Source organism: Bombus pascuorum, chromosome 15, assembly GCF_905332965.1.
Source record: "Bombus pascuorum chromosome 15, iyBomPasc1.1, whole genome shotgun sequence".
Taxonomy (NCBI): Eukaryota; Metazoa; Arthropoda; class Insecta; order Hymenoptera; family Apidae; genus Bombus; species Bombus pascuorum.
Genome location: NC_083502.1, coordinates 2,754,561 through 2,778,252, shown reverse-complemented (window position 1 = coordinate 2,778,252; position 23,692 = coordinate 2,754,561). Strand labels below are relative to the sequence as shown.

Here is a 23,692-nt window from a genome sequence, read left to right as displayed (position 1 = left end):
TTAGGGTGCATACCATTGGATAAACCACAGTGTTCATCAAACGAGTTCTGGAGAGATGCATTGACATGTGTAGATGAGAGTGACTGTATCTGTAAATCCCACAATGGGCACCCAGTCATTTCTGGTGCTATTCTAAAGGAATCAGAATGTGAAATCTGTCAGTGTATAAATAATTATTACACCTGTGATAAATCATTATGTGTTAATGTAACGAATAAGGTAACCACTGAAAAACCAATTACCCAACCATCCACAGAAGCAATTACTCTTCCAACCACACCTTTGTGAGTAGACTTATTAATTTTAAAAAGCTATAATTCATTGATAATAAGAATACTAATAATTTTTATGTATTAAAGAACTGAGGCTTTCACGATCATAATACCAAGTACTGTTAGTCCACCAGCTTACTGTGTTAGCAACAATTTTATTCCTTTGGTTCAGTATTTGTACGATCAGGTTTCTTTTAATGCTAGTAGTATCAAAAGCTCTGAGTTCCAACCAGAAAATGCATTACTGAATGGGAATATTAAATTTTGGGAGCCTGAGTATACCACTACTGATCAATGGTAAGTGCACAATTACATCTTATCCATTGAAATGATTAATCTTATTATTTGATCATTTTTAGGTTGGATATAAAGTTCCAGAACCCGGAACCTATCTATGGAATCATCATTCAAGGCAGTACAATGGAAAATAAATTTGTAACTAGCTACAAAGTACTATTTTCAGAAAATGGTCATTCGTTTTCTTATGTTATGGATGATAGAAAAGAACCACAAGTATTCAGAGGACCTGTGGATCAATTTAAGTCCGTTGAACAAAAGTTTTACAAGCCTATCGAAGCCAAAATAGTTCGAATCAACCCATTATCCTGGCACAATGGTATAGCCATGAAAGTAGAATTGCTTGGTTGCCAGGAAATGGTAAGCACCGTTATACCTGTGAGAGAAAGTGTTCCAATGACAACTACAATGATCACAGAGAAGGTCATAATACCAGGTAATCGGATTTAAATAAAAACAAGCTATATAAAATTATAAGATCATATTATTTTCTATATTTCTTTCCCAGTATGTGATGATCCAATGGGGCTAGATAATGGTTTAATCTTTCCTGAACAAATCTCAGTATCCTCTTCTTCTACTGATTTATTGTCGAATTTAAAGTTATCTTCCCCGAGCATCTGGCATCCGAAACTAGACAATCCATACCAATTTGTAAAGATTGACTTCTTGGAGCCTCGTAATTTAACAGGAATCGCTACTAAGGGTAGCGAGGACACCTGGACAACGGTTTATAAAGTGTTTTATAGCAATGATGATTATCAGTGGAACCCAGTCATGGATGAGAATGGCTTGGAAAGAGAATTCTTAGGTAATTTTGACTCCGACACTGTTAAGAAGAATTACTTTGACAAACCATTGAATGCAAGATATCTGAAGGTGCAACCAATTAAATGGCACAAACAGATAGGTCTTAAACTTGAAGTTCTTGGCTGCTTCTTGCCCTATTGTAAGTAGCTCTTGTATAAATTGGGACATTAATAATTCTGCTTCTGTATTCTTTATTACGTTTAATTTGTATAGCTGCAATTAAAACAACCACTGAGAAGTTAGAATTAACATCAACAACGGTACAAACGTTAGAAAAATGCAATGTGTGCAAAGGAATACCATTTGAAGATCAAGTTAATTGTAGATGCACAAAATCACTTTGGTGGAATGGAGATACTTGTGTTTCTCAGCAAGAATGTCCTTGTGTAGTTGGACATATAACGTAAGCAACACGTCTTTTTCATACACAGTCTCTTTTCTCGCATTTTAATGTTAAAATTTTTTAGATATAATGTGGGTGTAATTTATATGGGTGAAAATTGTCAAGAATGCACATGCACCTTGGGTGGTACCTCTTTCTGTCAGCCAATGAAGTGTAAACCTTGTCAAGAACCAGAAATGAGACCAGTGGTTAACGAACTCTGCAATTGCATTTGCAAACCTTGTCCAAGTGGAACACGTCACTGCCCAACTAGTGACGTTTGTATCGATGAGAATTCATGGTGTAATGGGATTCAGGATTGTCCAGATGATGAAAAGAATTGTTCACAGACTACAATAAAACATGAAGAAACTACTACAGTGATAATAGAAAGTACGACAGTTACTTCAACTTCAGGTATTGAAAAATTGAATTAAGACAGCTGCATTTATGAAACTTTTATTGAGGAAAATTTGATCTATATAACATTTTATAATGTTAAAGTTACTCCAATCGTATGTCAAGAGCCTGTCTGCCCACTGGGATACAAGATAGTTTTAAAAACGCCTACAAAATGGCAACATTATCTCAAATCCCATGTGGGAAAGGGAGTAAAATCTTCAAGCATGAATTCATTGAGAACGAAAGGACTAAGGTATTATTATAAAAGTTTAAATACGTTGGTTTAGTAATGATTAATACAAACTCCTCTTTTAGGAAGTCATTCAGGAAGTCTATGCATCATGATTCGAAACACACAGATAATGAAAACATTAAAAGTGAGACAGAATGTGCGCAGTTTACTTGTGTGCCTATAATACTACCAATTTTTAATCAGACTGTACCTCAGACCTGTCCAAAGGTGTCTTGTCCACCAGGTTACACAGTTGTTTATGAAAAGATGAGCATGTATAAGCTTGAGAAGTGTCCTAAATATACTTGTAAGCCTCCACCGCCAATAGAAGCTGTTTGCAATGTGACAGGAAGAACATTCAATACTTTTGACAAGCTGGAATACAAATATGATATCTGCAATCACATTCTAGCAAGAGATATGTTTGCCAATAAATGGTACATTACACGTAAGTCTTTTATGTGTTAAAATTATAATATAATTTCATTAGAATTAATAAATGAAATTATTTATTAGGAAAATATCTTAATTATATTTTTTATAGTGGAAAAACAATGTGATTCGCACACTGGCCAGTGTATCAAGATCTTAGCAGTGATTCTGGATGCAGATGTAATTCTTCTGTACCCCGCCGATATGCATGTGGACATTAACGATTACAGTTTCACACAAAAACAGATAGCTAGAATTAGTAATAACTTTCATTCCTTCAAGATAGCAAGTATAGGGGATATTACATATTTAGTATCCAACAACTACGGGTTTTGGGTGATATGGGATCGAAATTCGAATGTGAAAATAGGAATTTCCACAAAATGGGCTCGACAAGTGGATGGTTTGTGCGGATACTTCGATGGATACTCCATGAACGATAAACAATTGCCTGATGGAAGTCAAGCTCGAAGCACTGTAGAATTTGGAAACAGTTGGGCCATGGAGGGAGTACCAGAATGTGATCCACAGGTTCGACAGTGTTAATTAACATCAGTATTATACTTATTCTAAATTTGTTTAATTTTCCAGGTCTGTCCATACGACTTGCAAGCAGAGAGCTGGGAAATCTGTAATATAGTGAAGGGTACCTCCTTGGCAGAATGTTCAAAGACTATGGATTTGGAAAAATTTGTATCTGGTTGTATGGAGAGCACGTGTAACTGCCTGCGCAGTAATTTCACATACAATGACTGTCGTTGCCGTTTGTTAACTAGTTTTATCACTGAATGTCAAGCTAGTGATCTAACTATAGATCTGTCTATCTGGAGAAACACTCATGATTGTCCAACATCTTGCACCCCGCCTTTTGTTCACAAAGATTGCTTTAGGTACTTTAAAATTAATGAATGAAATGGTCTGACATATTGCTATAAGTAATTTCATTGCAGAAACAAATGTGAAACCAGTTGCGAGAACTTGCAACAGATAGACCCTTGTCCAATAATGCAGGGAGTATGTTTCTCTGGTTGCTTTTGTCCAGAGGGTACAGTACGCAATGGAGATGAATGTGTACCTCCTACACATTGCAAGGATTGCATTTGTGAATGGTTAGGGAACTCCAAATTCATCACCTTCGATAGAAAAAACATGAAATTCGATGGAAATTGTACATATATTCTCTCCAGAGATATTAGTGAAAACACAAAGGGAAATGAAGGACACACTTACCAGGTTCTGGTGTCAAATAGAATTTGCGATACTGGAATATGTACCGAGGCGATCATAGTTCTTTACCAGAATCATGTAATTAAAATTAAGGAGGGTGCGCCTACCCAGGAATTCGAAGTGGAATTGAATGGTTCGAAAGTGTACGGATTCCCCTTCAATACATCTTGGTTGACTCTAGAACAAACACCTTCGGAGAAGCTGCTGTTACTGATTCCTTCTATTCAACTAGAAATTATCAGCTACCAGCCGAACTTTGCATTTAGCTTGACTGTTCCTTCTCACATCTTTGGAGGTGCTATAGAAGGTCTCTGTGGTAACTGCAATGCAGAGGCAGAAGATGATTTGAAGCAACAAGATGGCCAAGTATGATCATTTTCTTAATACAATAAACAGAGAAACAAAAAAAAAAAAGATAGAAAAGTAAAAAAGCTGATGATCTTAATTTATTGGTAAAAATAGGTCGCGGACAATATGCAAGATTTTGGTACAAGCTGGTTGGTCACAGAATCTCCAAGTGGTGTCAACATAGACACGAATACGTGTATTTCCATTAATCAAAGCAAGTGCGTTCTATCACCAACAGATCAGGCTACATGCAGGAAATTATTAGATACAATGGACTTTGACATATGTCATAATCTTGTTGATCCAATGCCATATTTGATGGCCTGTCAAGATAGTATGTGTTCTGGAGGAAGCTATTGTGATAGCTTTGAAGCATATTCAAGGAAATGTCAGCAGATGGGAGTGTGCCTAATCTGGAGAAGTAGTGAAATGTGTCCTCACTTCTGTCCTCCACGTAAGTTTCTTTTTTTCATTTATATTAAATTTCATCACTTAAAATACTATCTTGTTTTTAGACTTGGTATATCAACCTTGTGGTTTTACTTGTAAGGAGACTTGCGATACAATCAACGAAATCAATAGCACCACCTGTTCGAAGAATTATGAAGAAGGTTGTTTTTGTCCTCCAAACTTCGTCTTTCATAATGATACTTGTATTCCAAAGGAAAAATGTTTATTATGCGATGAAGAAGGACACGTTGAAGGTGATATATGGTTCCCAGATGTTTGCACAAGGTGCACTTGCAATAGAAAGAGCATTAATTGCGAGAAAACCGAGTGTCCAGCAATAGACACTATCTGTGAAGAGAACATGGCACCTGTAGTCGTTAATGGGACAGAGGAATCTTGTTGTACTAAATATGTTTGTATTCCAAAAACAGTAACCACCGTGGCACCCTTCTGCATTGAAGAACCTCAAATTCCAGAGTGTGGCTATGGACAAATTGTAAAGGTATCTGTAGATTCAGATGGATGCAAAAAGTACATCTGTGAATGTGTGCCACCATCAGAATGTCCTATCCTCAACGAAGTCGCACTAGAGGTCGAAGAGCTGGAACCTGGATTCGTGCAGGTGACAAACACTTCTGGTTGCTGTCCAAGATCTATGACCATCTGCGATTCTAAGACTTGTCCTGCAGCACCATCTTGTCCAGAATATCATGAGCTGAAATCTGATGTAAAGTGGGATGCTTGCTGTGCCACTTACAAGTGTGTTCCACCAAAAGATTTATGTTTGTATAATGTTGAATCAGAGAGTAAGATAGAAATGTCGGAACACATAGTGGCGAAGAAGCTTGGTGAACAGTGGATGGATGGAAAATGCACTTCCTGCATCTGTGAATTTTCTGAAACAGGTCCCATACCGAAGTGCTTTACTACAGAGTGTCTCAAAGTAGTGGACCATCCAGATATATCTGACTTTGTCATAGAAGAAGTTCTTGTGGAGGATAAATGCTGTCCTAATTTCGAGAGAACAGCCTGCAAGGATGGAGATGAAATATACAATACTGGTGATGTCTGGCAACCAAATCCTGAAGACAGTTGCACTTTAATAAAGTGTATCAAGGATGAGAATGGGGTACAAAAACAAGTGAAGGTGCAAGAATGTATTACAACCTGTGAGCCTGGCTTTGAGTATCAGCCTACGGATAATAGGAGCACCACTTGCTGTGGACGATGCATTCCAGCAGCTTGTATAGTCAACAATAAAGTGATAAACGTGGGCGAAGAATGGCTCTCTCCCGATTTCTGTACCAAGTACACTTGCCAGTCCAACAATGAAAGTATCTACGTAGAATCTCTTACACAGAAGTGCCCAGAGATGGATGCTCGGGAAGAAGCTGAATTTGAGATAGAAAAGCAGTACATCGCAGGCCAGTGTTGTCCACAGTTTATTAAAACTGGCTGCCGTTATAATGGTACCATGTATAAACCGGGAGAGAAGTGGAAATTATTGGATGATAAATGTGCTACAGAATTCTGTGTGTTGAACGATGTTGTGACAAAGTACAAGGACATAGAAGTTTGCAATAAAAATTGTACTCTCGGCTGGGTATATGAAATGAACGAGGCTGAATGTTGTGGAAAATGTAGGCAGGCTTATTGCGTGGTTGGGGATATGTTATATGAGCCAGGTGCAACCTGGTCTTCTACTGATAATTGTACTTCATTTACCTGTATGAATCAAGGAGAACAACTAGTCATCAGCAGCAGTTCTGTAATCTGTCCTGATATAACTGATTGTCCAGTGACCTCAATTTACACACAGGATTGTTGCAAAATGTGCAATTTGACATCGTATAACCAAAAGGTTGATTCTTGTGCCGCTGAAGTCTTAGAGCCACAGAATACTATTGGTATGTTCAATATCAAGCATCGAGGACATGGCATTTGCAAGAATTTAGAGCCCATTGACGGAGTCACAGAATGTCGTGGTAAATGTGAATCCACCACCTATTTCGACACAGGCAAGTCTTAACAAATACAGTATATAATTTATACCAGAACTACTGTATAATTATATTATTTTTTCAATTGCAGAGAATTGGAATCAAGTAGCCAATTGCAAATGTTGTCAACCAACAGAGTATAAACCTCTAGTTGTTGAACTGACTTGTGAAAACTACAGAACATTCAAGAAACAAGTGGCCGTGCCAGTTTCTTGCACCTGCTCAGCCTGTACATCTGGTAGGAGTGGTTACAAAGGAAGAAAAGGCGGAGTAAAGAGCTAAAGATCTAGGAATACTAATAATTATAATTACATTGATGTATAAATGTAAGCTTTAAAATACACTCAAGAATACAAAAATATTATTCGTTGACTTTATTGATGGATCCATATATGCATGTGTATACATATATGTATATATATATATTTCATTTTAACAATTTGTGTATCGGCATTCTCATTACTACAATTCCGGAGTTATACTAAATACAATAAAACCTAATTCAGTCTTCTCCAACAAGACTTATGAGCATGAATTTTTCTACTTTATGAATGTTTGTACTTTAAAATTCGGGTGATGAAGGATATATATCAATTTATTAGAGTAACAAAGAAATTATTTAGTAATATATTTCGGAGTAAAAACATAATTTACCAAATACCAGATAGCCGATAATATATATAAATTAAAAATCACAACTTCTTCGTTTTTACTGATCATTGTAATCATCACAAACCGAACAGAGACAAACCAAATTTACTCAGTGCCAATCTTAGCATACAATTCTCCTAGCTCTGACTCATCGATTCGACACAAATACAAAAATAGTACTTATGAAAAAGGTTTTAGACTAGTTTTCAAAAAACCTGAGCCATCGAATTATAGTCATCTTACAAAACGGTACAAACTAAGAAACAAATTAGAGTCTTAGTTTGTGAGTAACATCAAGGCAAGAAAAGTATAAAAATTAAGAAGCTACATTACACTCCCGTTTTTAATATTGAACGGTATTAGTTCGCAAACGTAATCGAACTTACGAACATTAAAATATCTCTCAATAACAAAACATTGTTAATCCTCTCTTACGTACATATACATATGTGTGTATATAATATACATATGACTTTAACATTTTATCTCTTCTTCAACGAATCATCATTCTTAACAACAATATATTTCGACATAGTATATCTCTAAGTGCATAATTTATATAGATATTACCGATTCAAAAACAGGATAGCAGCTATAAATGTTTTCTCCCCTGAACATTGCAGAAAGAGAAGAAACATTTTTACTATATCATTTTTATCTTGACTGGAGGCGGTAGTGCACTCGAAAAAATACAAACAGTCGCAAATCTAGTAATATATGTAACATAGAATGTGATTTACTGTTTTATATACACGACTTCTAGATTATTATGATTTTATGAAATTGTCGATCGGTAATATTTGACATGTTCAATATAGTAAATTTTTTCTCTTCATTGTTTTACAAGTTTTACATGCAAAAAAAGACTGTTATCCAATTTTTATATACATTTTTAATTTTTTATTTCTTATTGCTAACGTAATCTATAATAAAATGTACTTTTATTTAAATAGGTTTTCTACACAAAGAAAAAGTTGAATTTTGACGCTTGAGCGCTTCATGAAAAAATTATTTAAAAATAATGAAAAGTGATTTATGTCATGACGGACAACAATAGTAATAATAATAAATCTTCCTACTCTAATATGAATAGAAGCAAACACAATAACCGTCTACCCTTATCGTCTTGAAAATTTATATTTATGATGATATCGTTCCCTAACTTTCTTTTTCGTTGGGAAGAATAGCGCAAGACAATAGTCATATTTTTTCTTAATCATTAACCGGAATAATGTACTGATAATTAATAACAAAGTAGAAATGGATACGAAGAATCCGACAAGAGCAACCTGCCTCTCACACCGTACTTAACAATAACTTTTGGTTTAGTTCAAGTGTACATGTTGCTCTAGAAAGATCGCAATACTGTATCAGATGGAAATGAATTGTTTCTACCATACTGAAACACGAGGATCATGAATTTTAAGTATTTAACCTTAGAGGTCATTTTTTTAGATTACGTTAATTATAGTTAATCAATACAAAATTAGGCCAGAGAGTTCTTCTAAGCTACAATTGAAATTCAATTTTTTCCTCATGTTTCGAAAGCCTTCAGAAACAACTGGAGACCAAACTTGGTCTTTTGGCACTACTGTTATTGCCAGTCAACATAATTCAATGATTTCATTAACCTGTTAACTGGAAAAGACAAAATTACCAATATTTTCAATTTAATAATTTAACTGTGATACATTATAATTATATACATTTTCAAGAGATAAATCAAATTAATTCACCTTCTAGTAATTCTTAATATTATCTTTTAAAAATATATCCACATTTATAAGAAACAAAACAGATTATTTGTTGAAAACAATTTTCCACAGATGAAAGTGCCAGTTAGCAGATTAATAGTAACGAGAAGGTGACATAATCTTACTCTCGGCGCACTCTGAGTCTATGTAACCGACTCGTTTAATCCAGCTTCACGATCCCCGCCTCCGTGTGTGTGTATGAATGTGTCGACGAAGGTACAGACAGACAGTTTAGGCTGTTCCTCGCGTACGTATGTACGCTACCTGAAAGGAGGAAGGACTACTTTTTGCTACGCTTACAGACCACACAGCAGCGCTGTGATACCTATTTTGCTACCTTCCACATGTTCAATTGGACCTGACCGGCCGTCATGATCCCCAAGTTCGGAAACGCGTGTCCGAATGGCTTCTCCCAACGTCTGGACGCTCTCTTGGATGGCATTGTTGTTGTTGTTCATTTTCTTTTTTTCGAAACAGACGTAACTTTTTCAAAACTCGCCACAAGATGCGAGCTGTTGGCCCATTATTCAGGGGCCGTGAGTAAGTCCTAGGCTAATTCTCGTTTACCCTTCGGCTCTGTGTAGAACTTGGACTCATTGCCGTTGTTCACGTTCATCGCCTGTTTGTGAAAGTGCCTGCTTAGCAAGTATACCACCGCTTCGTATGTTGCCATTATAATCGCCGTATTTGGAATTTGTCTAATTAGGTGGGTACCGAGACCACGGTACAGACCGTGTAATCCCTCCTCAGCATATACAGTCTTCAACGTTTGCCAGAAAGCTTGGTACTTGGTACCTTCCTCTCTAAGTCTTGTCCTTGCTACTTCTGAAACAGTTCAAATTGTTTTAATTACTACATCTTACTTTAACCACATCAGAGTTATTTGCTTAAATTGGAATGATCGTTTCTTTGATTTTCGGAATTCGTTGTCAGGAGAAATGGAAGTTAATTGATACTAAAACTGTTCTATTAAAAGAACTAAAATAAAGTAATTCCTTCTCCAAGCAACTAGTCCTCTTTTTGAGATTCTGATACATTAAGCGCAGTCACACGTGTGGTGGAGACGTGTTGTACTAGTGCGCAGGATGTTTGCAAGAACTAGAGAGGCTTTTGCGAGTGAGGAAGTTCGCACAAACTGGGTGCTTTGCTCTTGAACCACAGCCAACTCACTGAGCAATGCCTTAAAAATAGAGCATAATTGAAGGAGGAAGCAGAAGCTTGCATTTCGTGATGACAGAATTATACAACACAGCCGACCTTACCATGGGGGTAAGCGATGGTGGAGGCGATCGTTTTTGAGAACGAGCCCGCCGCCATGAACTCTAAGAAATCGCGCAATGTTTTGCGATTGTCTGTGCTGCTGGTCTTGTACGTCGCTAAAGAGGCCTTCACGGCTTCGTAGATCACAAAATGTATCACAGTCTCGCTTATTCCTACGTAGGAGGCTATAATGCCTTTGTAGAATCCCAGGATACCCTGAAAATACAATATATAGTCTTAACTTGAGTTTCATCAACCATCAAGACTTATCATACTCCTAGTTTCCTATGGAAGGAATGTGAGATTGTCTGATGTTGTTAATTGTTAGTCTTGGGTAATCTAAAACACCCAGCCTGCCAACAATGAGAGCTGTAACTAAATAGTCAAAGAATAATTATTTATTAACTTATTTTTAAACTGGTGAATATGTAATACGAGAATCTTCTTTTCAAATATGTATATTCTTGACACGCTACGGTCAATTTGTTGGCAAAATGAGTGCGCTGCTTCGCTATATGCGTAAGAAGCTCAAGAAAATCAGAGTATCATGAATTTAAAATTAAATATTCGATAAAAACATGATACATATACTTATGCATTAAACCAGTTTGTTAAATTTGTCAAAGGATTAAGGAACATACTATGTTCCCAATAAAAAAATTATCTGAAGAGTGCGTACCAGAAATATTTACACCCAAAGATAAGGCAGACGTTAAATTTTGAGGATGAATAATAACTTGATACATTTTATGATCGAGCTATCAAGATTAATTAGGCGCTCCAATTCACACTGTATTACTTTTTGATTGCTAATTTTCTGTCTCTGATTCGCAAGCACGCGATAGTGGAATTTTCCGTGAATTAAAATTACTGACTGAATTTATATTAGAAAAGAAATCATAAAAGTATAATATTCCAATAAGTTAATTAATATCTACATCGTAAGTGCTTCAGAAAATATTGACCTTTTTGTTTGAATATGAAATTCTCTGATTTTCAGGAACAATATAGTATAGGCGGAAATGGAACTCGCTAACAGACATAATAATACAAATACACGTAGAGAAACTAGAATGGAGAGACGTGGGTTATGAACGGAGGATTCTATCGTAGAGGACTGTCTACCTAATCAACCTTATCACTGCATGTACATGCGTGTTGTGCGATCACAGCGAGGGAAAAGCGAAAGTATATAATTGCCTGATAAATGATTGGGTAATATTGCACCATAGAAATTGCTAGAATTCCCCCTTCCCTATAATTTCTAACAAATTGTTCATTTCTTCTCGCGATTATTATTTATGAGAATTTTCTTGTTTCGTCCAGTCTTTTAATGATAAGTAGCCAAAGTGCTGAATTCTATTAAAACTTATAGTCTTTTTACGCTTTTCATTTGTGTATGCTTCATACATAATTTATTCGCTTATCAAAATGCATCTGTCCTATTCACAAACTCAGCTTTATAGTTCTACTAGTTCTTTTTTACGTAACAACAGTTTCAGTCTCTTTTTATTGAACGAAAAAAACAAAACTAACGTAACTTAGACGCCGGCTACAAAAATCCCGACAGCATGACGTAGTATGAACTAATAGATTACTTGCCATAAAAAAAAACGTTGTTTTCTCATCTAGAAGATATTTTCGGCGCATTTTAACTATTCGTAGTTCGTAGGGACAATTTTAGAATTGGCTCTGCTGCAATTGCGATGCAAATGCGACGTCTACGAGACGTAATCAAACCATACGAAAATGACACGACGATTTGATATTCTAAATAAATTTTGTTTACATTATACTAAATGTTCGAAGAGCTCCTACTTAAATTATGGCTGTAGATAACGATACGCGACTTTATCATTCTGTAATGAATTATGCCGAAAATGTTGAAGATCTAGATATATTTGGCACTCGCATCCTATGCATCTATGATCGTAAAAATATCATTGGCTGCCGAATCGGGTTGTACATTGTATGTCGTGACAGTTGCAACATTATGTTATGTTGACTTTCGATCGACAACAGGTTTAAGGTCTCGCATTTCCTAAGCCTCAGAACCAGTTTTAATTTAAAGAAAACAAATGAAATTGTCGTATAGCATTCACCACATACTCTCCGTTCTTTCTAAGTACAATCATCAGCCTCAAGAGCATACTATCAAACTCTTTCATCCTTGTTCTCCCAGTCCCAAGAGGGATCTACAACCTTAAATATACCCTGCTTCCTAAAATCAGAATACAGTTAATATAGTTTCCCTGTCTGATGTCAGGAACATACGGTTTAAAGCTCGTTACCCCTATAGTATCACAGAGTCTATCTAATCAGTGAATTGATGATTCAGGATGCAACAGTGTCGACCACAGACCGTGTACCAGTGTGTTTGACTGTGGGTGGTGGGGAAACTTTCCGATGATACGCTACTGATCATATGCAATGGTATAATAGATTAAAAAAAGTCTTCCAAGATGCTCCAATATGACATGTCTCATGGAACGAGAAGTGTCCTCAGAAGAGAATTTTCGTACCGATTGGCGATATATCCTTTGCACACACCCCATCGCGGTGATTTTGTTTGTTCGATGGTCCAGCTGCAGCCTGGTCTTCACGAACCAAATAGGATTTGTCAACGTGCATGCCACGAAACCTGAAAAATGAATGCACGTGTCTTTAATCCGATCAGTACGTGTGGGGCGAACTGCGACTGTCTGAGCCCTCTTCAAGAGCTAATTTACTGGCTCCCTAAAGTCTGTTTCTCGAAGATGGTCTTTGGAGAAGCGATGCTTAGACCGCCAACGCAACGTGCCAGCTAAAAAAACATACTAAAAAAACAAAACAAAAAATCCAGGAATATCCTTCTGAAAAAAACAATTCAATGTTTACATCTAAAGTCGCAGGAATTTGTCTCTTTTCAAATTAATCTAATCTCGTGCTACGATAGTCCAAACAAAAGAACTAGAGAAGAATAGAGTAGTAAGATGCAAAATTGTCACGCTGTTTTTCCTTATAATGGTCCAATTTTAGATCGTACACCTTTAAAGAACCGATTAACAGATAATAAATTCGCTTAAAACAAACGCTGTGGAACAACTATGACCACAGATAATTCGACCTTCTAATGTCTATGGTAATTCAATAGCAGTTGCGCCATCCATATAACAAGCTACGAATACATTCGAGCCAAGAAACGAATGGCTGGTTGGTGTATTCTTTTTCGTGAATCCAAATCTAGTCTGTCGCTGGCAGAAATTTCCCGATCGATCCACTGATTCCTGTAAACATGCCAACTTCTAAAATTATCGTACTTACGACAACAATCGAACTTTTCAATGGACAATGAAATGCGATGAAGTCAGAAACGAATTTATACGTTAGATGTTCACCTCGTCCACGTTTACGAGAATCGAGGACATCGAGCTGAACAAATGAATCGATAGTTATTTCACGTTTTCCTAATCACTCTGAAATCAGAGGCGAAATTCAGAACTGTCCTAGTTTTTACACGGAAATGCCTGTAATTAGAAAAGGCGACAAATTGCCCAGCGTGATCTTGTACGAAGCTCTACCGGAAAATCGAAGAAATATTCTGGATCTGGTTGCTAATAAGAAAGCCATCATCTTTGGAGTCCCTGGGGCTTTCGTTCCAGGATGTTCTAGGGTCCATCTCGGAGGATTTATCGAAAAGTAACGTCTTCGGCACAACTGTTAACTCTCTTGTAATTATTATCGTGACTTTTGACTATTGCAAAAAGCATTTCAGAACACGAGCGATAATTTCACTTATTTTTGTAATATACAGAAATTTGTTTGCTAATTCAGATCGACAAACCTGAAATTCTTTGGCTTTGAAGAGATAATTTGCGTGTCTGTGAATGATCCATTCGTGATGTCTGCTTGGGGAAATGCCAAAGGAGCAAACGATAAGGTACTGACGTCAATGAATGATAATGACTTTCTAAGATTTGTAGGGTTATTGGCTCCGAAGCTGAAACATAATTTTCTGTACGAAAGTAATAAGATCGACTTTCACTTAAGTATAGTATAAGATAGAAGATTCGTTGAAATTTAGGTGAGGATGCTGGCAGATCCCACGGGATCATATACCAAAGCCATAGGAATGGACGTGGATATTCCGGAATTGGGAGGCACCAGGAGTAGAAGATACTCCATGGCCACCGTGAATGGCATTGTAAAAGAATTATTCATAGATGCACCCGATGTGAAACTTATGTGCTTACAAACAGATGGTGTTCCTAGATATTGTACTTAACATAGGTGTAGCAGCATAAGAATAAAAGTAGTATTTACAGTTACTCGCATATTACACGAGAATATGGATAATTTATCGCAGCATAAAAATACGTGAACATCTTCTTCCTAACGCTAACATTTAATTGTACAATAGAGTTTCAATAAAAAAGAGGTTGACCTTTTTGTTTCATAACCAGTTAGCTATGTTTGACAAGTATACTATACTCGTCATCGTTTACTCTTTGCGATTTTAAGTACACCCTTTTCAAAGAGGTCGCAACAGCTAACTGGTTATATTCGATGCGGTCTTCTTCTTCGTATTCTTTAATAATATCTGTTATGATTAATGTTAATAATGGTACAATTTCACGGAAACTTTTATCCTTTTTTTTGTGATATGTTAAATCTCATGATGTACTATATATAAACATATCGGTGTCAATTACTCCTTGTATTAATTATACAAAATAAATCTATTCTGCAAGTTCGAAAACTTAATTTCCAAGAATTGCTGGATCGCAGAATGTAAACAAGTATTCTAATATTAGTGAGGACCTGGAAATCAGACAATTTTTTGCTAAAAATCTATTGTACAATTACATGTTATTGTTAGGAAGAAATTATTTACGTATTCTTTAGTTATAATAAATACTCCATATCTTTGTACAATGAGCAATACAATATTACCACTTCTTTTTGTACGAAGCATACAAATACAGAGATACTGCTGTGTCCGAGTATGAGTAAACTGATAAATTTCAATTTCCAAAATCATCAGACTTAAAGATTGAAAAATTCAAATTTCCAGACTTACAAAGCTCAAAGTCCAGAAATTTTATGTTTATTAATAACCCTATTCCCAATAATTTCCTTTGCAAAATTTCCTTGAACTTCTTGCCTCAAATTCACCGAATATACGTAGTATCTTAAAACGAAGTTACACAGGTATACAATCAAGGTCAACGTAAATGAGAATCGTCACAGATAACCTAAAATAAGCTGTAAACAAGTATCGCTTAGCGCACGCGGTACGCAGTGCTCGGCATTCCAACGGAGTCCGGCAATTGGTGACTTCCCGCATGTACTTTTGCACGTTGTCACAAGTGCAACGTGATTCTATCGTAAACACGCATCGTCAATTTTCATCCGGCAGCGTTACGAATCAGAACACGCGAGATTACACGCGATTAACGTGGCGTGTTATTCGCCATACACTTCCGTAACTTATTGCGAATTATAGATTTATCTTATCATAACGGCACGTTCACGCTGATCTGAAAAAAGAAGGAAATTCTTACTGCGCAATAGTTTGTCCTCACCTTTGACGTGTTTCATAAATACAGTAGTAACGTAATACATTTACGAGGATATTTCTTGTTTATTGATCCTTTATTTTCCGTACATATACGGTCAAGACGTTCGAGATAGTTTTAAGGCTGCTTCTATGCGTAATGTCATGTTACAGCTATTTGACATTCTTTCGAGTATTAATAAGCAGATACTTGAGCTCAGCAGAATCTCAGGAATACTAACTGTTTTTATTTGACCTATCTCACTGTGGAGAGAAACACTAGAACCGCTGCATATCGATTCGAAGCGCGAGTTTCCTAGGTGACACACTTTGAGTTACTTTGGATGCTGGACTTAAAGATGCACTCTAACAGTTATAGTAGTTTTGGTGAACTTTCGTACTTGAAAAATTAATATTAATATTAACTTCAGGATTTACGAAACGTCAAACCGTGGGGACCAGACATACAGTGGTTCAGAAAAATATTTTATGTATATATTTTTAAATGTCATTAGCGCCATAACGAGACAAGACTATGATCAATATTGGACAAATTTGAAACGGATCTGAAAATGTATATAGAAGTTACAAAATATTTATTGAAAGCATATACTTCGCAAAAACCACCAAAGTATGTTAACAGTCAATTATTTACCACATTAATAAGACATGTATATAATAATATACATATAGTGAAACCATTTTCGTTACTATTTATACGTTTAAGACTACTGTTCATGCTTTATACTAATTTCTCATTTGAGCGTATGTTTGCGATAAAGGCCTTATACATTTTCAGATTGGTTTCAAATTTTGCTATTATAATTAGGATAGTAGTGTCTCGTTACAGTGCTAATGAAGTTTTAAAAAGTTCTGTACATAGCATAGTATTATTTATATTGTAGGCTCACAGCCTGTTATAAACGAGGTTATCACTATGCACATATCCACTACATATATCATACATATATATATATATAAACATTTACATATATCAATACATATACATATACTTATACATATACGCAGTACAATACACATAGTATATTCATAAAAAAGTTCTGTAGTAAATGTTCGAATATTTTCGTGAGCCACTGTATCTACATCTCATTATCGCTACACGTGTTTCAGTATTCCAAATATTCCAGTATTCACTATTTCAAATATTTTAAATACGCCTACGCTTCCTATATTGAAATATCTCAATCTTCGATATTCTAATATTCTAACATGCCAAGATCTCCGATACATCAGTTCTCGCATATTTCAATCCAAGTGTCACAGTAGGTTAATAGCATTTCAAGATTCGAAGGACGCGTGCAAAATGCTTGCGTAATCCGGACGCGTCGCGTCGCAAGCGATGCACCGGTGGTAAACAGTGCGTTGGCCGGGATGATTGCCTGCGTGGGTCATTACAAACTGGGTCATTAGGACGGAATATCTGCTTGCAAACTCAAGACACGGCCAATAAACAATCCCAGTCTTTAGTGACCAATTTATAAATACGGACAATTTCTTTTCCATGTAAACATTCAAAATATGCTATCTAGCAACTTCATCAACTTATACTTGACAAAACACTCGAACTTGCAATTATAGGTGCTCGATGATCTCCATAATCGCTCCTATTTGAACAATATCTTTCTCAATTACACATTTTAGTTGTAGTTATACGATCGAATTTGTTATGCACCAGTAACGTAAATAGAAATTTGCATAACGTGTATGCAAAGCATTATCGGACGTGTGAAACAAATTATTGTAGTCAAACCAATCTCGAAAAACATACAAAGCGGAAACTACAAATCAGAAGAGGCGTAGCGGCTTGATAAAAAGTTTGAGGAGAACAATGCTGTCGCCAGTCAGGTAAAAGTGGTGTTTCATTGAAGAGATCCAAGAGTTCTCGTGGCAGTCTTCTATTTTTAACATTGAACACCCATGTAATTTCAATGACCGCTCTACCTGTCGGCTATTTACGACTCAAACCGACAATCCATAAACCGTGCTTTTTCTCTAAGCATTCATTACCAAGTATCCGTGATCTTCATTATCAGATGTAGTTGAATTTTGGCTAAAATTATGTAGAGAAATGACAAACACGATATATTTCGTTTGATTTTTCAAGAAAAAACATAAATGAAATTTAAGAAAAATAAGATAAATATGAAATATCGAAACAGATATGAAACATTAAAAATATACTTAACTTTGCGTTTAATTATATTGACCAAAATATTCAGGTCAATTTTGTTATCCAGTCACTAATAAATTTTATTTATCAAGAATCTTTCAGTCGTGAAATCACACGATAGTCACGAGGCATCGCGTTCCGAAAATGATCTAGAGGGAAAATAACGGAGACTTCAGGAACATCAAATTAAGCCTTCGCAGGTTTCTTGTCACACGCGACCATCATGCAAGGACGCATGAGAGCCATAAGTACTATAACAGCGAGTGTTTCAAAGCCATTTGGATGCAATTGTACGCAGATGAAATAAATCGCGAAGAAGGAGCAAGACTAACTAAGATCGTAAGCCTAACAGAAACAGAGAATCCAGCGAAGAAGATTCAAAGTAGTAGAGGAAGATACAGAATATTTGTTATTTCGAGAAAAATGTGCAATGGAAAAATAAGATCTAAGATTCTAAAAATTATATTGGACACGATTTTTTATAATTCTTTAAGCAACTAAATTCCATTTGTCTGAAAAATCAAGGCGTCGAAGAAATGAAACGAATGCAAAGAATTAAAAAAATAGAGCGTCAGTTTCGAATTATGAAATCTTAAGTTGTGTAGTCACTCCGAATGGGGAAAAACTAGGTCACTGGTACGGGACAGCTGATGAAAAATCAGCTGTTAGGCGACTACGTGATCAACCACACGTTTTCGACCAAGTAGAAAGGAAGACCCTTCGAAAAGAAGCTTACGTGCCATCAGACACATAAACTAAGTTACAAAGCGTGACCGGGCTCCTTTTCTTGTCTAACCAATTTTATTAATTACTGGCTCTACCGTGGATTGTTGAATACAGTGAGTGTTACACACAGCACCCCTGCAGAGAAATTAGTATCCAAAAGAATAATCTGGCACTTGAAGTTCTGTTTTTTCCAGATAAGAGTTATCTGCCAATTAAGCAGGTCAAGCAGATTCTTCAATTAATTGCAATTACTCATCACAATTTCTGAGAACTAAAATAAGCATCGCTTAATTCATGATATTATCAATGTCAAACAACAATTTTCATTCGGATAATTGACTTTATATTATGTAAACATTTATAAAACAAATTGATGATAAGAATTCCTGTGAAAGTATTTCCAGAGATTCCACGAGGACACGAATTCACAAGGATTTTTTTCTTTGTTATACGATAACTAAATAAGATAGACGATGTGAACTATCAAACATACGGAATTGAATGTAATGTCATGTTATCGCACTAAAAGAGTTTAGAGACAACAATGATTGGAACCAGTTATTTACGGCAGTCCATTCAACTAGATAACAGCGAGTGACGCGCGACATGACCCCACTGAGCTCCTTATCAGTGGCCGCCTTGATTGTTCCGAGGGAAAAGAGACGGACTACACGATCCTAACGCATTGTGCCTGGTCGGCCGATGCCTCAGCTAGATCTTCATATATACATACATACATCTATTTCTGTGCTCAGCTATTCGTCTTCGTTCTATTCAACGATGCAATTTTACGCTTCAATCATTATGCTTGCTCTTTTCATTTTCCATTACGTAAATCGTCAAATGTTTCTTTGATTCGATGGAAAACGATCAACGTCGATAGTACTGTAAATTTTCTAATTCGTATAGCACTGTGCTTTAAAAGAGTCGCTCCACGAAGACCGATTTGAATGAAAAGAAATTTCATCCGGAAATACCTTAGAACGATAAAATAGTCCTTAATAATCCCATCTGTGCGGACATTTTAGTAACATACCTATTTATGATCTATCAAATTATCATTCATATAATCATCTGTAATGCACAACACATTCGAGCTTTCAAGTAACGCTTCTCAATCATTCCTCCTTCGTTTAAGACATACATTACATCACAGCAGTAGCTAAAATCAATCACATCGGAATCAAGCTGCAGCAGAGCCGATGAAAATACGGGTCTGATCGATAAAAACGGAAGTGGAACGACAAACTTACCGGCACAGAATGCAGAGAACACGTGCACAACAGCGGTGTCCGGGGGGAAGATCGCGTTAAACGCGACTTTGCTTTTCGAGTAGGCGCAGAAGTAGATCGCCCTGGATGGTGCGACTCCTACGAGGTTAGGGCCCAATCCTTTGAACAGGGCACGAGTACCTTCGTTCTTTACGATATACTTGATGCATTGGTATACACCGGGCGCGGAGTGACTATGCGGAGTGCCTCCTGGAGAAGGGGATGCGCCAAAGTGAGAGAGAGCAACCAAAGCATGCCTGGAATCAGTATAGTGAACTTCGATTAACTATTAAACATACAAATAAAGTTCCATTCAATTTTACTCCGTTCCGTCATCGCAGCTTTTTCAACGATATTTTCATATTTTTCTCGTTTCACAAATTAATCTAACGCGTACAGAGTTAAACTATTTATTAAAAATACCCTATCAGGTTTTATTATATCTAGTATTTTATATTATATGACACTTATGATACAAATGATGTAAAAAATCAGACTAGACGATAATACAATAAATATAAATTGAAAGCAACGAAAAGTATTTAATTTGTATTAAATATCAGGAGCTGTCTTAATACTTATGGTTAAACTGCGGAAGATTAAAAAATCTACAAAGTGCTTATAACATATAAAGATATCCGAAGTATTTAAAGTAGAGCACTTATTTATTTGTTGTAATATTTAATAAACAAAACAAGCTTCTATCTAAATTCTATTTCTTTAGGTATATTCATAAAAATACGAAATTGCATGAATATCTGCAATCTACTTATGGGCAATAGCGTAGATCAATTAATTCTATAAAAAACTGAAAATTAATCTAAAAGTATTGGAAGCTTGAATTTTTGAGAAGAACACTCTTGTCAGGATTTCTAGAATCAACAACGCGACGCATACACTTGGTCGAGGCTTTATTTTTAAACAGGCATGCCGCGAATGTAGGAATTAGTTGAGCATCGGTGCTGGACCATCTCGGACGTATTCGGAACACGTTTGAACATCGCGTAAAATTAGTTTACATGCCCCATCTTCTCTAATGTTACAATCATTGTACAATTTAAAATGTCCCGACAAGGTAAACAAAGTTTCAAACGGAATTAGCTAATGTATAACATAGACAAGCACGAGACGAGAAAAAATATGATCCGCTGAAATAACGATAAGCAGGTTTGTTGTTTCTTGAAGAAATCGGTACTCCGATTATCAATTCATGCTCTTCATTTTGAAAACAAGTTCGAATTTCGATACTAATCTAAATTTGATCTACATTTTTAACTAATCTAAAAGAACAACAGTCGTCAATTGTTTTCGTTATAAATGTAATTAATTATACAGAGGTATTAATGAAGTTACCTTGTATACCCTCCAGTGCACAGTCTTCTCCTCTGTTCCGGTTTCGGGAAACTTCTGCACGTTACATGACCCGAAGTGAGTTCCTTGTTCACCGAAGGTGGGTAGAAGCCGGATGAGGAAGATTGTAAACGCGTTTTAACCACTTCTAAGGGGCAGGTAACTATCGCGCCGGTCGTCCCAGCCACTCTGTAAAACAAAAAATCCAATTAGTAAAAAATTAATGAAGAGATGAACAGGAAGTTGATACGAAAGGTTGATAAATTGAAATAAAGGATAAAATTGTATACGTAAGAAACTATCTTTTCTCAGACATTTCTGATGTTAATACGTATCTATATATGATGACAAATTATTTGTAGCATTATTCGATGGAATTATATCGCTAGAATATCAATGCGTTTATAAATTGCACCAAACGAAACATATATACTACACATGTGCAAAATTGTCAATCAAACGTAATAAAATGAAACTAATTAAAAACAGATAGAAAAGTAGAGTTGTCATAGCGTAAATGAGAAAAAAATTTGTAACGCTAATTGTTTGGTGGAAAACTTTCTACTAAGTATGATTAGCTTATGATAACAAAATGTGTTCTACAATTATCAATGCACACTATCATTAGGATGTAAATATATTCCTAAATTTGTAATGCATATGTCACAACAAACGAGACGTATTGTTTTTAAATACAAAAATTCTTGATTCAATTTTGACAAAGTGTAATGAATTCATGCACAAAGGCTCAGTGATTTTTAACTAGACAAAACATTTTAAAATCTCATTAGCATTCTAACCAGACACGACTATCGTGACTATATTGGTAAAATTTATAACGGATCTGAAAATGTATATAGAAGTTACAAAATATTTACTTGAAACATATATTTCACAAAGATTACCGAAATATTTGGAAAGTCAATTACTATATCAATAGACCACAATATATAGTGAGAAGATCTTCAGCACTATTTGCTTAGGCTTGCGTATTCGTGTTGTTTACTACTTTTCTTATGTGCGTACATTTGTAATAAATGTTTTGAAACTTTTATATATATTTACGGATTAGTTTCAAATTGTGTTATTGAAGTCATGATAGTCGTGTTTTATTACAATGCTAACAGAACTTCAAAAAGATTCGTATAATACACATAGTATATTCATAAAAAATATTCTGTGGTAAGTGCTCGAATATTTTCGTAAAAATATCGCTACAAATGGTAGAGCGTCTAAGAAACGGTTTCAGAAAGCCATACGTAGATTCGTCGTGAAAACATGTACCCCTCATTGAGAAGCCGGTTATAGTGCGTATTATACGACGCGCGATATTATTTCGATCCAGATAGGAGTTTCGATGATATACATCGCAGCGATCGGAGACTCAACATAGTCGTAAAAAATGATCTGACACAGACCGAAAATAACATCGTAGCTTCTAAATTTGAACGATCAATTACGCATAAGCAAGACATACACAAGCTAGTCTGAGAATGACGTAACAACCGCGAGCCGGCGAACAATGTCGCAGCATTCAACATTACGGAATTCTCCTGAGTCACGTTTCTGTAGAAATTTCTAGGAATGCGCTTGTCCAGAAGCGCACAATATTTTTATAAATTGCAACTACTGTGCAAAACGCATGTACATCTATTTTGTTAATAAATAGTTTTCGTCTAAATAGCCGGCGTTAATCTACGACGTAAGTTCCTTATCTTAATTTATTTTGTTATATATAAGTTCCTTATTCTAATCTAAATTCAATGAATGTCGAATTTGATATAAAAGAAAAAGAAATGAGAAACCCACCCTCCGGCGACGAGATGTATCGCGGTATCGCGATCCAACATTCTTCCACTTAATCCTGTCACTCTGAGAACATTAACTTCGAGGAAAGACAGAACAAAAAATACACTGTCAAGTTCACATGCGAGAAACGCAAAGAAATTGCGTACAATTGTAATGTATTATTCTTTCGATAGTTAACTTGGCTCTTGTCTCGACAATCAAATTAAAAAAGCGCGAACGAACAAGACCACCAACACGTTCAACACCCCGGCAACAACTGATTGCATTGATCGCAACCGTATGGCGCATCGTT

The 23,692-nt window shown here is 35.9% G+C and overlaps 3 protein-coding genes across 5 annotated transcripts in view; 2 read left to right on the top strand and 1 right to left on the bottom strand.

Moving 5' to 3' along the window:
* LOC132914778 (hemocytin) overlaps positions 1-7,213 on the top strand; it is a 14,593-nt gene extending 7,380 nt beyond the window's left edge. Inside the window, exons 23-36 of the mRNA XM_060974165.1 lie at positions 5-284; positions 360-569; positions 632-1,005; positions 1,078-1,518; positions 1,593-1,782; positions 1,847-2,178; positions 2,266-2,416; positions 2,479-2,843; positions 2,940-3,358; positions 3,419-3,717; positions 3,778-4,420; positions 4,517-4,856; positions 4,918-6,870; positions 6,944-7,213. Coding sequence (XP_060830148.1) covers positions 5-284; positions 360-569; positions 632-1,005; positions 1,078-1,518; positions 1,593-1,782; positions 1,847-2,178; positions 2,266-2,416; positions 2,479-2,843; positions 2,940-3,358; positions 3,419-3,717; positions 3,778-4,420; positions 4,517-4,856; positions 4,918-6,870; positions 6,944-7,134 — 6,188 coding nt within the window. The 3' untranslated portion in view covers positions 7,135-7,213. The remainder of the gene's footprint in view (positions 1-4; positions 285-359; positions 570-631; positions 1,006-1,077; positions 1,519-1,592; positions 1,783-1,846; positions 2,179-2,265; positions 2,417-2,478; positions 2,844-2,939; positions 3,359-3,418; positions 3,718-3,777; positions 4,421-4,516; positions 4,857-4,917; positions 6,871-6,943) is intronic.
* LOC132914776 (mitochondrial carrier protein Rim2) lies at positions 7,204-23,692 on the bottom strand. Of its 3 annotated transcripts, XR_009659684.1 has the most exons (7): positions 23,401-23,692; positions 21,595-21,780; positions 20,224-20,498; positions 13,040-13,158; positions 10,520-10,733; positions 9,595-10,082; positions 7,204-9,521 (listed from the first exon to the last, which is right to left on the bottom strand). XR_009659684.1 is itself a non-coding variant. In XM_060974161.1 (6 exons), exons 1-6 carry the CDS (start codon positions 23,439-23,441, stop codon positions 9,805-9,807), a joined length of 1,113 nt encoding a protein of 370 aa, XP_060830144.1. In that variant the 5' UTR covers positions 23,442-23,692; the 3' UTR covers positions 7,204-9,804. The 3 variants fall into 3 exon arrangements, 2 of the variants coding, with proteins under 2 accessions (XP_060830144.1, XP_060830145.1); XM_060974161.1 differs by having other exon boundaries at positions 7,204-10,082; XM_060974162.1 differs by lacking the exons at positions 7,204-9,521; positions 9,595-10,082 and adding an exon at positions 10,302-10,437.
* LOC132914777 (peroxiredoxin-5, mitochondrial-like) lies at positions 14,311-14,796 on the top strand. Its single transcript, XM_060974164.1, has 2 exons — positions 14,311-14,436; positions 14,581-14,796. Exons 1-2 carry the CDS (start codon positions 14,398-14,400, stop codon positions 14,779-14,781), a joined length of 240 nt encoding a protein of 79 aa, XP_060830147.1. The 5' UTR covers positions 14,311-14,397; the 3' UTR covers positions 14,782-14,796.

Excerpts from the sequence above, each read along its gene's own strand:
- LOC132914777 (XM_060974164.1), top strand. The coding sequence starts at position 14,398 with ATGTCTGCTTGGGGAAATGCCAAAGGAGCAAACGATAAG. Across the intron at positions 14,437-14,580 it reads CCAAAGGAGCAAACGATAAG|GTGAGGATGCTGGCAGATCC; the intron begins GTACTGACGTCA and ends GTTGAAATTTAG.
- LOC132914776 (XM_060974161.1), bottom strand. The coding sequence starts at position 23,441 with ATGTTGGATCGCGATACCGCGATACATCTCGTCGCCGGAGG. Across the intron at positions 13,159-20,223 it reads GTTCTCTGCATTCTGTGCCG|GTTTCGTGGCATGCACGTTG; the intron begins GTAAGTTTGTCG and ends TTCATTTTTCAG. Across the intron at positions 10,734-13,039 it reads AAAGGATATATCGCCAATCG|GGTATCCTGGGATTCTACAA; the intron begins GTACGAAAATTC and ends TTGTATTTTCAG.